This window comes from Pygoscelis adeliae, unplaced genomic scaffold (genome assembly GCF_000699105.1).
Source record: "Pygoscelis adeliae isolate BGI_AS28 unplaced genomic scaffold, ASM69910v1 Scaffold114, whole genome shotgun sequence".
Taxonomy (NCBI): Eukaryota; Metazoa; Chordata; class Aves; order Sphenisciformes; family Spheniscidae; genus Pygoscelis; species Pygoscelis adeliae.
This window is the reverse complement of record NW_008824587.1, coordinates 1,708,852-1,721,327: the sequence shown is the minus strand read 5'-3', so window position 1 is coordinate 1,721,327 and position 12,476 is coordinate 1,708,852. Positions and strand designations below refer to the sequence as shown.

The 12,476-nt window shown below is 47.1% G+C and overlaps 1 protein-coding gene across 1 annotated transcript in view; it reads left to right on the top strand.

Moving 5' to 3' along the window:
* Positions 1–12,476, top strand: part of COL5A1 (collagen, type V, alpha 1) — a 122,989-nt gene that overhangs the window by 106,300 nt on the left and 4,213 nt on the right. Inside the window, exons 52-64 of the mRNA XM_009322151.1 lie at positions 227–280; positions 742–795; positions 1,229–1,282; positions 1,987–2,094; positions 2,536–2,589; positions 2,688–2,741; positions 3,461–3,568; positions 4,057–4,110; positions 4,809–4,844; positions 5,634–5,687; positions 6,068–6,326; positions 6,761–6,873; positions 9,005–9,073. Of these exons, the coding sequence (XP_009320426.1) occupies positions 227–280; positions 742–795; positions 1,229–1,282; positions 1,987–2,094; positions 2,536–2,589; positions 2,688–2,741; positions 3,461–3,568; positions 4,057–4,110; positions 4,809–4,844; positions 5,634–5,687; positions 6,068–6,326; positions 6,761–6,873; positions 9,005–9,073 (1,071 nt within the window). The remainder of the gene's footprint in view (positions 1–226; positions 281–741; positions 796–1,228; positions 1,283–1,986; positions 2,095–2,535; positions 2,590–2,687; positions 2,742–3,460; positions 3,569–4,056; positions 4,111–4,808; positions 4,845–5,633; positions 5,688–6,067; positions 6,327–6,760; positions 6,874–9,004; positions 9,074–12,476) is intronic.

Genomic DNA, 12,476 nt, shown 5'->3' with positions numbered 1-12,476 from the left:
TGTCTGACCATGCTACAACCTTTGGGGCAGTAGCTATACGAATGCTGCTATCCACAGTATTTGACACAGGACGTTTGCTGTTGCCAGTGTTCTCAACGGGAGATGGGAAGGGATGGTGCCCGGTGACACGAAGACCAGCTGAACTGCTCCTGCTGCTGCTAACGCTCTGCTCAACTCTATTCATACCCTAAATACGCCTGCTTGTTTCTTTCTTCTTCTTTTTTAGGGTCAAGATGGTCCCCCTGGTGACAAAGGTGATGATGGCGAACCTGGACAGACTGTGAGTATCTGGATAGATGAGATCTGTTCCCCATCAGTCCCCACGGTTTCTGTGTGCAGCCAGGTCCAAGGACTTTTAACACAGAAGGACATAGAGCATCTAATTCCCACTAGCTTCTGCTGCACTGGTCCTCTGATGCCTGTCCCTCCTGGCTGTGTCAGCCTGGCCGCTGCCATCCATCCAGGCCGCTCAGCAATACATCCTGAAAGCAAAAATTAACTTAAGGAAAAACAAAATCTAGTCTTGCATTTTAACTTTGCCGTACCTTATGGTATTTCATGGTGGGAAGGGATAAAACAAGATACCACCTGCACCCCCGAGGAGGTGTCGGGAGTTGTACTGGCCGCCCACGCCTTGGCTTAGCACAACCTCTAGATCTTGACTCGAGTTTTACATGTTTGCTCCTCCCTCCCGTGTCTCATGGTGCATTTATGGCTTGTTCTCCTCCCCTCTCCATCTAGGGTTCCCCTGGTCCCACGGGAGAGCCAGGCCCCTCCGGACCCCCAGGGAAAAGGGTAAGCTGATTGTTTAGGAGTATTTTTCCGAATGTATTTGTATTGACTTTTTGAAACTAATGTTATTACTGGGTCTACAGTAAGTGCAAGGCAGTAGTGTGTAAAATAAATAATAATTAAAAAAGAAATTTGATGCTCTATCCACAGCCGTTGGAAATCGATGGGAAGTTGTCAACCAAATCCCATGGATTTTTTTTGAGATTTTAACACCCGAAAGAAAATACAAGTATGAGGTGCTCCTGCTCTTTCCTGCCTTGCTGGCAGAGCCCGGGGATTCATTTAGTAAGAAGCTAATTTAAAAAGCTTTTCAGAGATATTTGTCTCCGTTTTGTCTTCTTCCCTGGGGCTGTAGCATCATTTTGCTAATTCCAATAGACCGTTTCAGATCAGTGTGAGCTAACTGTGTTTTGCATCTATTTTGTGCTTTCTCTAGGGCCCTCCTGGTCCAGCCGGTCCTGAAGGAAGGCAAGGAGAGAAAGGAGCCAAGGTAAGAGCTGAATGGGATTTCACTTCTACCATGTCCTTTGTATGCCAAAAGGATCACCCTCTGATAACACTGGTGTTTGAAAGACAGCGATTTGATTTTGCTGTGTGTTACAACAAATTAGCCTGAATTTGGGGCTATTGGCCTCAAATCTAAGTTTATGTTCCATCTTTTAACAAACTCTGTGGAGATAATTAGAGCTTGGTGAGGTAAATATATTTGGCAGTTTAATATGTTGTAAATAATACGGCATGCACAACCCTACGTCCTGTCCCAGGGCACACACAGCGTTATTGGACAGTGATTATTTTGGTAGGGGTGGTGGGGAAATGTAGAGTGGGATTGCAAATTATAGATCCATTTGTTGCGGCAGCCACAGGAACGCTGATGGTGGAGGATGTCCTCTGCTAGCTCATCTCCCAGGACCGAACCAAGGAAAGCTTCCTGCTCCGGAGAGCTCACGGCCAAAGGGCCGTTCCTGCTGGAAATCAGCAGAAGTAGGCAAGGCTGAAAAGTGAAGGAGTTTGGAGACTTGTCCTCAGCATGTAAGGGATAGGGAGCAGTAGGAAAATCAACAAACAGAAGGTTTTACATGCTTTTCGTGGAACTGCATTCGCTCTGTGACATCCTGGCAGCAGCCACAGCGTATTTGAGAAGATCGTTTGATGCCCTAATGCAAATTAAACCATGCTGCTTCTTGCATCTAGGGTGAAGCTGGTTTGGAAGGACCTCCTGGGAAGACTGGCCCAATTGGTCCCCAAGGTGCTCCAGGGAAGCCCGGCCCCGATGGCCTTCGAGGAATTCCTGGTCCAGTCGTGAGTATTCCCAAACCGAGCAAAGTCTGAGAAAGCTTCTGGGCAGGGTTGTTCCTGGTGCTTTACTGTAACCCATCTGCCTTGGAAGATGCCTTTCTCCCAGCATAATGTTCTGTCTGCGCTTTAATGCCTGACAGCAGAGAAACATCTTTAGTGGAAATAATATAATGATGAATATCATCTCCCAGCTTGTTTTGTTTGAGTCTTGGTTCTGCTCGCCCACTCTGGGATAACATTTCCATGAGCTGCAAAGTCCCTTTTCCAGTAGGTTTGAGCATGAAAGGAACAGAAATCCTTTTGCCTTTACCCACCTGCGAGAAGCCAGGGCAAATGTTCCCTGGCACAGGGACCAGATGAGGACAGGTGAATAATCTGAATAATCCCAGCTTGGAGCACTGCTGTTGTGAATGATGGGTTTGAGGGAATTCCGCTGTTTTACAGGGTGAACAAGGTCTCCCAGGATCCCCTGGCCCAGATGGTCCTCCAGGCCCAATGGTATGTCAAGACCATCAAACTTCATGAGTTTTTGAAATGGGTGAATGCATTTTACGTAAATTAATTCTCTTTTGTTTCCCCCACCCCGTCTCCCAAAGGGCCCACCGGGTTTGCCTGGTCTTAAAGGAGACTCTGGTCCTAAAGGGGAGAAGGTGAGAATGGCGTACACGATCTTGCTGCATGACCTGATGTCCACGTCTGGGTGTGGGGAAAAAATGTCATTGTAGAGGGATCCTGCAGCCGGCATGACGAGGCTGAGGGGTGCCGCCAGCCCCGTATGCTCTCTCTCATGCTCTGGAAGCATTGGCCATATCTTTAAAGGAGAGATGGAGAGTTGTGAGTGTGGCCCAAGGGATGAACCGGGTTGTGCTGTGGGTGAGCGTGTGCCGCTGCCCGTCTGGATCCAAGACTGGGTTTCCCATCCCCACATCACCAGCGCTGATGGCAACGAGGTGACACGGAGGATCTGAATCTCTGCATTCCCGTACGATGGCCCTCGTAGTCCATGGCAGCTCTAGTTGTCAGGGCTGCCTGAACACAGTCGCTTTAGCAGAGGGCATAGGGAGGTGCAGACAGCTGGCTTGCTTTAGGGCAGGATTCTCAATCTTGTAGAAATGTATGTAATATATGTTAGCACCTGAAATGAGCAGGCGCTCCAGTGCAGCAGTTCTACTTCTATATTTGTAGCATTTTCTGTTGCAAAAAGCTAGAGCTTTTCTCTGCTCTGCCACTTCCAGGTGTCAGGGATAGCTACAAACTCCTATCATCTTAGATATTTGGGTTTGTGTCTAGAAATGTCTTTGCTGGGTAGCTTTGGTGTTTGGTTACCTCTGGCGAGAGATCGTAATTAACATCTGCTGTTTTCCCCTAGGGTCATCCAGGTTTAATTGGTCTTATTGGACCACCGGGAGAGCAGGGAGAAAAGGGCGACAGAGGTCTCCCAGGCCCCCAGGGCTCAGCAGGACCCAAAGGAGAGCAGGTAAATATTCCATAAGACCTTCATGGAATGTGCTTTTGAGCTGTGGGGTTTGCTTGCCCTTGAGCAGGTACGGCATAGCAGAGATGGTCAATCTCAGCAGGAGACTCTTGCTAATTTTTGAGGAATGTTTTCTATATTAATGTGGTTTATTCTACATGTGAAATGTAGAGATGATCCAAAATGACCCGTTTTAGTGGAAGGCAGATTCTCAAGGGTCATATGAAAAGAGTTGAATAGACTTGGAGGGATGGTAACATTAAATATGCATCTAGAGGACTGATTTTTAAAACTGTGTGTGTAAATGAGATAGGAGATTCCCTGGTCATGTTCTTGTCTGGATCATGCACACGCTTAAAAACCAGTTAAAGCTCCAGGTTTGAATGGAGTCCTCCAAAACTGGGTGGTCGTCTGTGAGCAGATGTTAGTTGTGTAGTTATAGGCCAGCATTGCTGCATGTAAATCGATGTTGTTCTGCTTTTATTTTTCAGGGTATCACGGGTCCTTCTGGACCAATCGGACCTCCAGGGCCACCAGGATTACCGGTATGTGACAAATAATAATCTTTGAATTCCTCGGGAGCTACGCAGTCCTTCTGAAGTCACCTTGGTGCTCCCAGATACACCCAGCACAGTCCTTCTGGCCTGACCTTGTTATGAGGATGCTGATGGGAATGGGTTTGCCCAGCTGAGCCCATCAAAAACACTTGAATGAGTTATAGGGGTACTGGGGGGCGACGCGTGAGCTGAGATGAGTGCAAGGGACACGGTGTGATTGAGGCAGGGAAATTAGCCCACCCTGTTTCTCTCCCTCTTTCTTTTGGATTATCTATAATCACATGGTGATTTATTTTTGTACTTTTTGCCATTTGCATCTTTTTTCACTGGATGCCCAAAGGCTGCAGCCTGCACTCTTGGGCAACCAGCATTTGCTATTGCTGGGTGTCCTTAGCACGGAGCCAGGATCAGCCCCGGGTTACAACAATCACACAGCAGCTTTTCCAGGCCCCATCAGGGCAGGAGTGTGGAGCGCTGCCACAGATCGGTCTGATACAAATGCTTTTTGTACGTTGGCAAATAAAGGCAACACCGAACTCAAGTGGATGTGAAAAGTGGAAACAGAAAGGAAGTGAATTAAATAAACCACCTTGTATAACATTACTCTGTCTCTCTCTCTAAGGAGAGACTGACTTATTCTCTGCTAGGAAATGTACTGACTCCTTTCTGTATTTTTCTCTATACAGGGTCCACCTGGTCCCAAAGGTGCTAAAGGATCATCAGTGAGTATACACATTGTTAAAGGAACAGGCTGAGGAGCTCTTATTAAGTGCATGACCTGCTGCGGCTCCTCCACATCAGTGGCATTAAGGCAATTAGCCGATGACGACTAGCAAATGCAACCTTTTCGGGCTGTCTAAGCCCAGAAATTATAATTAGGAAAGGTTTCTGTTGCACACACTGCACTTCATTGAACATCAGTGCAGCAAAGATCATAAGGGAGGAATCCAGTGCATAGTCCTTAGGAGAAAACCTACTGCTGTAGAGCGGAGGGTATTAAAAATAGACTGTGAAGCGGGAGGTGGCAAGCTGAAAAGCGAAGAACTCTGTGAGAAATGCGACACTGAAGCAAGCTTCATGTTACAGTTCTCCTATGCAGGCAGCTAAAAATTCCTCTCGAGCAACTTCCTAATGTCTTTTCCCCTGCAGAATTCAATGTTTTATTAATTTTAGGATTTTATTTGATTTATAAAACTGTTGAATTGATTTGGAGAGTTAACATTTTCATGCATTGGAAGATCCTTCCTTTTCCATAGGAAGCCTAAGCAAAATTTGACTGTTTAGCCCCAAGCGTTTGACTGATCTTTTCTTTTACCTAAGCATTGAAAATAACCAAAATAAACATTTTCTTTGGGGGGGTGCAAGGAGATTCCTCTTGTGTGCCTGAAGGGACAGGAAGAAAGTTTTTGCAGCAAGAGACTATTAAAAGAAATAATGTTTGGGATGTGATATAAGTGACGGGTGCTTTTTCCTGAGTGACTCGTATGTTTTTCCCTTGTTTTTCCACCCAGGGTCCAACAGGTCCAAAGGGTGAATCGGGTCTTCCTGGGCCCCCAGGGCCTCCTGTAAGTAGAACCCGTTACATGAAGTGTGAAATGAGGTTCGGATTTAACGGGTGTTGTAATGTCAGGAAGTAGATTATTTCTGGACAAAGATTCAGCATATCAGGAGTCCTAGCAATGGATTGGCATCTCTTAGAGATGCTGGGGAAGAAAGCAGGATGTGAAGGGAGAAGTTACTAATGGGAAGATGACAAGAGAAGATGGACCCGGTGTTCAAGCCTGGTGGCCAGGGTTTTTATCAGTACCATCATGGGTGGTTTACATGTCTAATGTGTATCTTGTGATGCTGCTTCTCAGCACCGGTGGCTGCTTTGGCCATCTCTTCTGTCTCTTCTCCATTGCCAGTGCAATGAGAAGTTGTTTCTTCTTTCCCCACAAACCAGGGTCCTCCTGGAGAAGTCATCCAGCCACTGCCCATCCAGTCTTCCAAGAGGACCAGGCGAAACATTGACGCCAGCCAGCTGGTGGACGATGGAAATGCCGACAACTACATGGACTATGCAGATGGCATGGAGGAAATTTTTGGCTCGCTGAATTCCTTGAAACTGGAAATTGAGCAAATGAAGCATCCATTGGGCACTCAACATAACCCAGCACGTACCTGCAAGGATCTGCAGCTCTGTCACCCCGATTTCCCAGACGGTGTGTCCCGGGACAGAGAGGGGGTGTGGGGAAAACACTGTGGGTTTCCCAGCTCCACGCAGTGAATACAAGCGAGTGCAGGAAGAGAAGTAATTTGGGGAGTCCCTGGCCCTGGTGCCCCATGAGGAATGTGGCTGATAAAGAAGGAATACGTAGAGAAGAGTTGGACTTAGATGATTGTTGTAGGTTCCTTCCAACTGAAATATTCTGTTCTATTCTAAGGATAGGGATATATGATGAAAAATAGCTATTCCCGTAGGGTGCTCCAGTATTACGTGGAATTGGAACGTAACCATTTTTCCAAAAAATACATATGAAGGAGTAGCCTATGACAGAGATGAAACATCCCTGGTAAGATGGTTGCTGAAGTGCCCATCATCCTTCCTTCACAGTACTGATTCTTTCTTCCATTCTCTTCCCTCTCGTGCATCCAGGTGAATACTGGGTTGATCCTAACCAAGGATGTTCCAGGGACTCTTTCAAAGTTTACTGTAATTTCACAGCTGGTGGAGAGACTTGCATCTTCCCTGATAAGAAATCTGAAGGAGTAAGTCCACACAACTTCCCCCCCTCCCCCATAGCATGGTGATAAGAGATTGACTGTCTATGAATATTCATATTAAGAAACAATTTCAGGAGAATTGAACAATAGCAAGTAAGGATTAAAGATCCAAAATATTTCTTTGTTACACAATGTTGGCTTCTAAAATAATAAGGATTATGTTTACAAAGAGAATTGCTTTGAGTAAGTCAGATTTAAACTGTGATTTGGGGCAAGTCTTTGAATTCCCAGGCATAATAAATACAAAAACCTTAATTTTTTTTTACTTTGCTTTACAAAGGCAGAAGTGTGTGTTGGCGCTGGAACTGCAGCTCCCCGAGCGCTTCATTTAACTCATTCCTTGTCTTCCCTCCTGCAGCTGGGCTGCTGCTCCACTTTCTGCGTGCATAAGCACCGCTGATTCCTCTACCCTTACTGTGTCTTCAGGCAGAGCAGATAAATGTTTATCTCCTGTCATTTTTTCCTGGTGTTTCTCGTGGGTATTTGGTTTCCTAAATGATTGTAACTAGCCTCAGCGCTCTTCCTGGCACTGATGCACAAGGTTGATTAAGTTATTTGTGTAATGATGTGCTTAGCTGAACGATACTCATCATTTTTGTCCCGTATCCATGCACTCTCCCTGATGCCTGGGGACCAGCTCTTGCACTGGCCAAGCAGAAACTCTTGCAAAGCGGCCGGGGGGAGCGCTCTCAGTGTCACAGTTGTGCTCCAGCTGGGTTAAGGTGCAGACAAAGCTGTTCGCTCCATTGGAAGCCGTTTGCCTGCTGAATTTCATCCACTGGAAATATGTGCCAGCACAGGACAAATAACATGCAACATAAATCTTCCCCGAGTTTTTGTTAGGGCTGTTTAAATAGGAGATGGATTTCTTCTCCTTTGCATTAACTTACCATGGCTCTCCTCAAAATGTTGACGGCTAAAAAAGCGGAGTCTGCCCATGATCTTGCAGCTGCTCAGGCTCCTGCCACGCTGACTCTGCGAGTGGCTCTTTGGCCCCCTCTCACCCACTGTGGAGCTGCTCTTCTGACCGCAGGCTGCGATGCTCCTCAAATGCAAATGGCGCTACACTTTTGCAATACTGCCATAAATAAGAAAAAGCTTCAGCCGGCTCTTTTTCCATGTAGAGGAATGAAAACAGCTACCAAACCAGCGTTAAGTATTGGCTGAGTGGTTTTATTATAAGACACAGCAGAGTTTAAGCCATATCCCCTTAGAGTCCACCCTTAACACAGCAGAAACACACTGACTCACTTTACGGTTCGCATACTGGAAAGGAAAGAACAATCCCAAGACACCTGCATATAGGTTGGCCGTTGTTTTTGGAGAGATTTACGGCAGAAGTGAGGGAGCTTGTGGGAGGGTAAGGGAGCAGATGGCAGCCATGCTCCTTCCTTGTGCTCTGACTCAAAAAAAAAAAAGTGATTCAGCTGCTTAGACGGGGCTGCCATAAAGGATGCTCTGGCAGCTCATTTCTTGTCAAGGTCACCCCCTGCGTCGCTCCAGGTAATTGGAGCTCCATCATGTGTGATGGTCCAGCACCGACTGCGGAGGATGCGCTGCCTGTGCTGCACCTTACTGCTGCACAAACACAGGAGGCAGGCAGAGGCTTTTCCTTAATCACACTCTTTGCCTTTCCCAGCCCCACGGCATCTGGATTTGACATTGGAGTGACAGCCGCCTTCTCCATTATCAGCATTGCTTTTCCACCCTAGCCCTCCCATGAAGATCAATGCATCTTTTACCGTTGATATTTCGGGTTTTTCTCCTCTATCTTTCCTTTTATCTCTCCTGTCGATAGACTGCACTGCTGGTTTTGCATCCAGAGTATCTAGGAGGCAGAGATCATTAGCCCTTAGCAAAGGGGGCTGGTGCCATGGCAGCGCTGGGCACCCGGGGCAGCACTACGCCGTCCCGTCCTGCTTGAGAGGCTTCTGGCACCTCAGGGCTCTGCCAGCTGGTCTTGTTACTGGTGTATAAAGATGAAGAAAACATTTTAAAGGAAGTTGGACAGTTTCAATGAGAGATGCAGACTCTGCTTGTGGAATTGAATGTAACTTTTTTATTTCTTTTTTTTTTTCCTTCTTTCTCTCTTTCCTCCTTGCTGTCCACAAACTAGGCTAGAATTACTTCTTGGCCAAAGGAGAACCCAGGCTCCTGGTTCAGTGAATTCAAGCGCGGTAAACTGGTAAGATGCATCTTGGTGCTTTCTGTTTTCTTTAACCCATGTCATATTTTACAGAGTAAAATGGCTCGTTGGCCCAAAGAAAAGCCTTCCACATGGTATAGTCAATACAAGCGGGGGTCTTTGGTAAGTGGCTAACCTTGGCCCTCTAGTCTGAATCAGAGCGCGTCATCTGCTTTGGTATGGCCAGACCTCTGCACTCTGCATGCTGGACTAATAACCATCACAAGTCGCAGTAAAAACATTTAAGGTGGAATACTGAAAAAGAAACAAAACCCGACGGGGACACTTTTTTCCAGTCTGCTTGACTGGAAATCTTAGGAGCAGCTGACAAGCTTTCCCCTGCACTGGAAGGCGACACGCTGACGTGCTGGGGGACCCTGCAGAGCTGGAGCTGTTGCAGGTCTGTCTCCGCAGAGCACTGCAGCGGGCTGCATCCCGCGGGAGGGCTGTTGCTGTCTCCTAAGCAGTTCCCGTTATGGTATGGGTGTCCCCATACTGCTGTCTTGCAGCAGTGTAGCCTCATCTCGAGAGCTGAGAGACCCCTAATGTGATGCTTCAGCCTGGAGCTGGGCACCGTGCCGTCGCAGCCCGTTGATCGCTGGTACCCAGGCTGAGGTGGTGAATCTGCACATCTCTGGTCTGGGGCAGGTTTTCTCCAACAGGAAGATCTTGTCTCCCACGCTGGAGATGAGCCACAACGGGGGCTCCCATGCCACCTCGGGAGCTTGGGAGACGTGAAGTCATTGGCTTAAAGGAAGATTTCAAGCCATGTGCGTTTGCCAAGCCTGGCGGACAGGAATTTGGCTTAGTCACAATTAAGGATTTTTTCAAGGGAGAACAACTGCGTTAAGGTCAAACAATGCTTGATGTCAGCAAGCAAGCAAGACAGCAACGTGTAAAACAGAGAAAAAGCTCTGGTATTTTGTCCTGTAACAGGGCATTCACGTTGTGGATTGCTCCCACAGAGCCCGAGCCCTGGTCAGGGATGTCAGAGCAGCAACTGATTAGTGTAAGCCAGGTGGTCTTGAGCAACAGAAGTCTTCCCGCGTGTGTATCAATTCTTGTAGGATTAGCAGGATGCAGATAATGAGCTCAGTCAAATCAGGAGAATTAGAGAAGAAAGGCAATAGTGGATAAAACCGACCTGCCCCTGAAAGCGGGAGATGCTCGGACGTACCGCGCTGAGCTGCCTCGTGCAGTCATCCTCTCCCCAGGGCAGAGGATTCTTGCAGTGCCCCAAACTTCCACCTTAAAAGGCAAACAACAAAGAAAATCACCGCGTTGTTTTCCTAAGCCACATTTCATTGCCACTAAACGCGTTTGCTCTGATTCTGCCCACAAGGATATGGCTTCTGCAGCTTTTCTGCATCATCAAAAAAGGCCGAAAAGCCAAGGCTTCAGCCTCATAGCTCCTTGGAGGGCAACTACTCATAGCTTAATTACAGAGCATTTCATCAGTTAATATTACAATTACCTCCATTTCTCCATCTTCTCTGCTTTTTTTTTTCCATTCTGTTTATCAGCTATGTTAGAAGCTGAATTGCCAACCTATAGCTTAGGGCCCATGTTTTTAAATAGGAATTTCAGTGCTACCTGGAGCCCTTTATTCTATCTTTCTGTGTTGCCGTTTTCTTGCTTTTTTTACCTGTCCCGCATTTTCTCTTTGGAGAAAAGCCACCAGCACGTAGAAGACCTGCCAAAACAAACCATAAAATTGTTAAACACACAAGCCATAAAAGTACAGTTAGATTTTTTCTTTTTTTTTTTTTTTTTTTAAAGCACCTCTCATTTTGCCCCAGTCAGTACTTGGACCCATGAGATTGGTAAATGGGGAAGACAATTGCCTGGATCCAAGATCAGTTGAAATCTGTGTGTAGATGGGCGGGATGAATGAGTTTGAGTTCCCCTCTGGGTGCAGCGTTGCTCCTGTTACTCCAGGGAGAAGGTCCCTGGTGTCTTTCCGTGCAGCCCGAGCACAGTCTCTCGGGGGGGCTGAGCCCACGGGGATCCCCAAAGCTGAGGGGAAGATTTCCACCTGGCTGCTCAGCGCTGCCGAGAGCGCAGGCTGCTGACGTGGGGGGCTCTGTATGAATTTCGGTGCTTGCACAAGGTGTGGAGCTGTGAAGATGCTTGCCTTTCTTCTGGGGATATCTAAAGTAAGAACAACATAGTAAATATGAAATACAAAGGAACTGTCTTGTTTTGATGCTTCCGCACTGTCATTAATCAATGACACAGTACTTGGAGCTGATTTCTCACCATTTCTCATGATGCAGCCATACTGCATTTAGAGGCATAAAAGGGTTGCAGATGTTTTCTTCTGGACCCTGCTTTCCTTCTGCGTGTTACACACAATTCCCAGTAGCTCTAACAAGACCTGCCACCCATCCTGTGCTGTTATCCTTCACAGCCATATGGCATCTGCCACAGGGAAATACTATCACAGAGAAAACAGGAAAGGATTGATTTTTGCAACACTCTGTTCCCACGAGCAAGCCTTATGCACACAACCAGTTCCCAGTGGCTCCAGTTGCAAAGCTGGGACAGGGCTTCATGCCATCTGCAGGGGCAGAACAGCAACTGAGACCCCTTAACAAGCAGTCAGGCTCCCAAACCAAGCACTGATTTGAAATAAGAACAAATCAGAGAAATGAGAAGTGGGTCCTGCAGATCAGTAGTGCCCTGTGTCATTGGGTGCGTGCCAAGCAGTCGGCATTTTGCGTCCCTCTCCTTCCACGTCCTGGTGGTTTTCTGGTAGCTCTTCTCCTGGCATGCGTGGCTCTCTCATGGTCAGTCATGTTTAACTCTCAGGAGGACAGTGCAACAGTATCCTGACAACCGGTTGGTATATTTATTTTTATTATCTTTTTATTCATTATTTTATTGCCTGGTTATGAATCTCTTCTACTGTTTGCAGCTTGCACCGATGTTTCATGGTACCTGGAAGAACGCTGCGGTGTTTGCGTGCCTGTATTTTTCTCCTGGTCATTTCTAAAGAAACCCACTGTCTATAGAGGACAGTAACGAACAGCAGCTCTGGTAGCTTGGCCATGGCTGGAGATGTCACCTGAAGTACAGTTAGTTTATACATGCAAACTAGCTGTCCCGCTGCGCGTTTGCTTCCTTGGCAGGGTACGAGAGAAAGTCCCAGAAAGTCCAGAATCCCCCAGGTGCTGGAATTGGGTTTCAATAAATTGTGTTTTGTAGAAATATATTTCTAGCCACCATTCTCCTGCAAGGGAGAAAAGGAGCCTGATGTGCAGGATGGAGCAAACCCCTGTGCCAGTGCAGCTCTGTTTCATGACATGCCCTAAGGGCAGCGAATGCCTTTTCCCTTTAGCTGAGAGTAGCCTCGCGGACCCGGGCAGCCCTTGGCCCCTATCACCAGGGACAGGATTTGTAG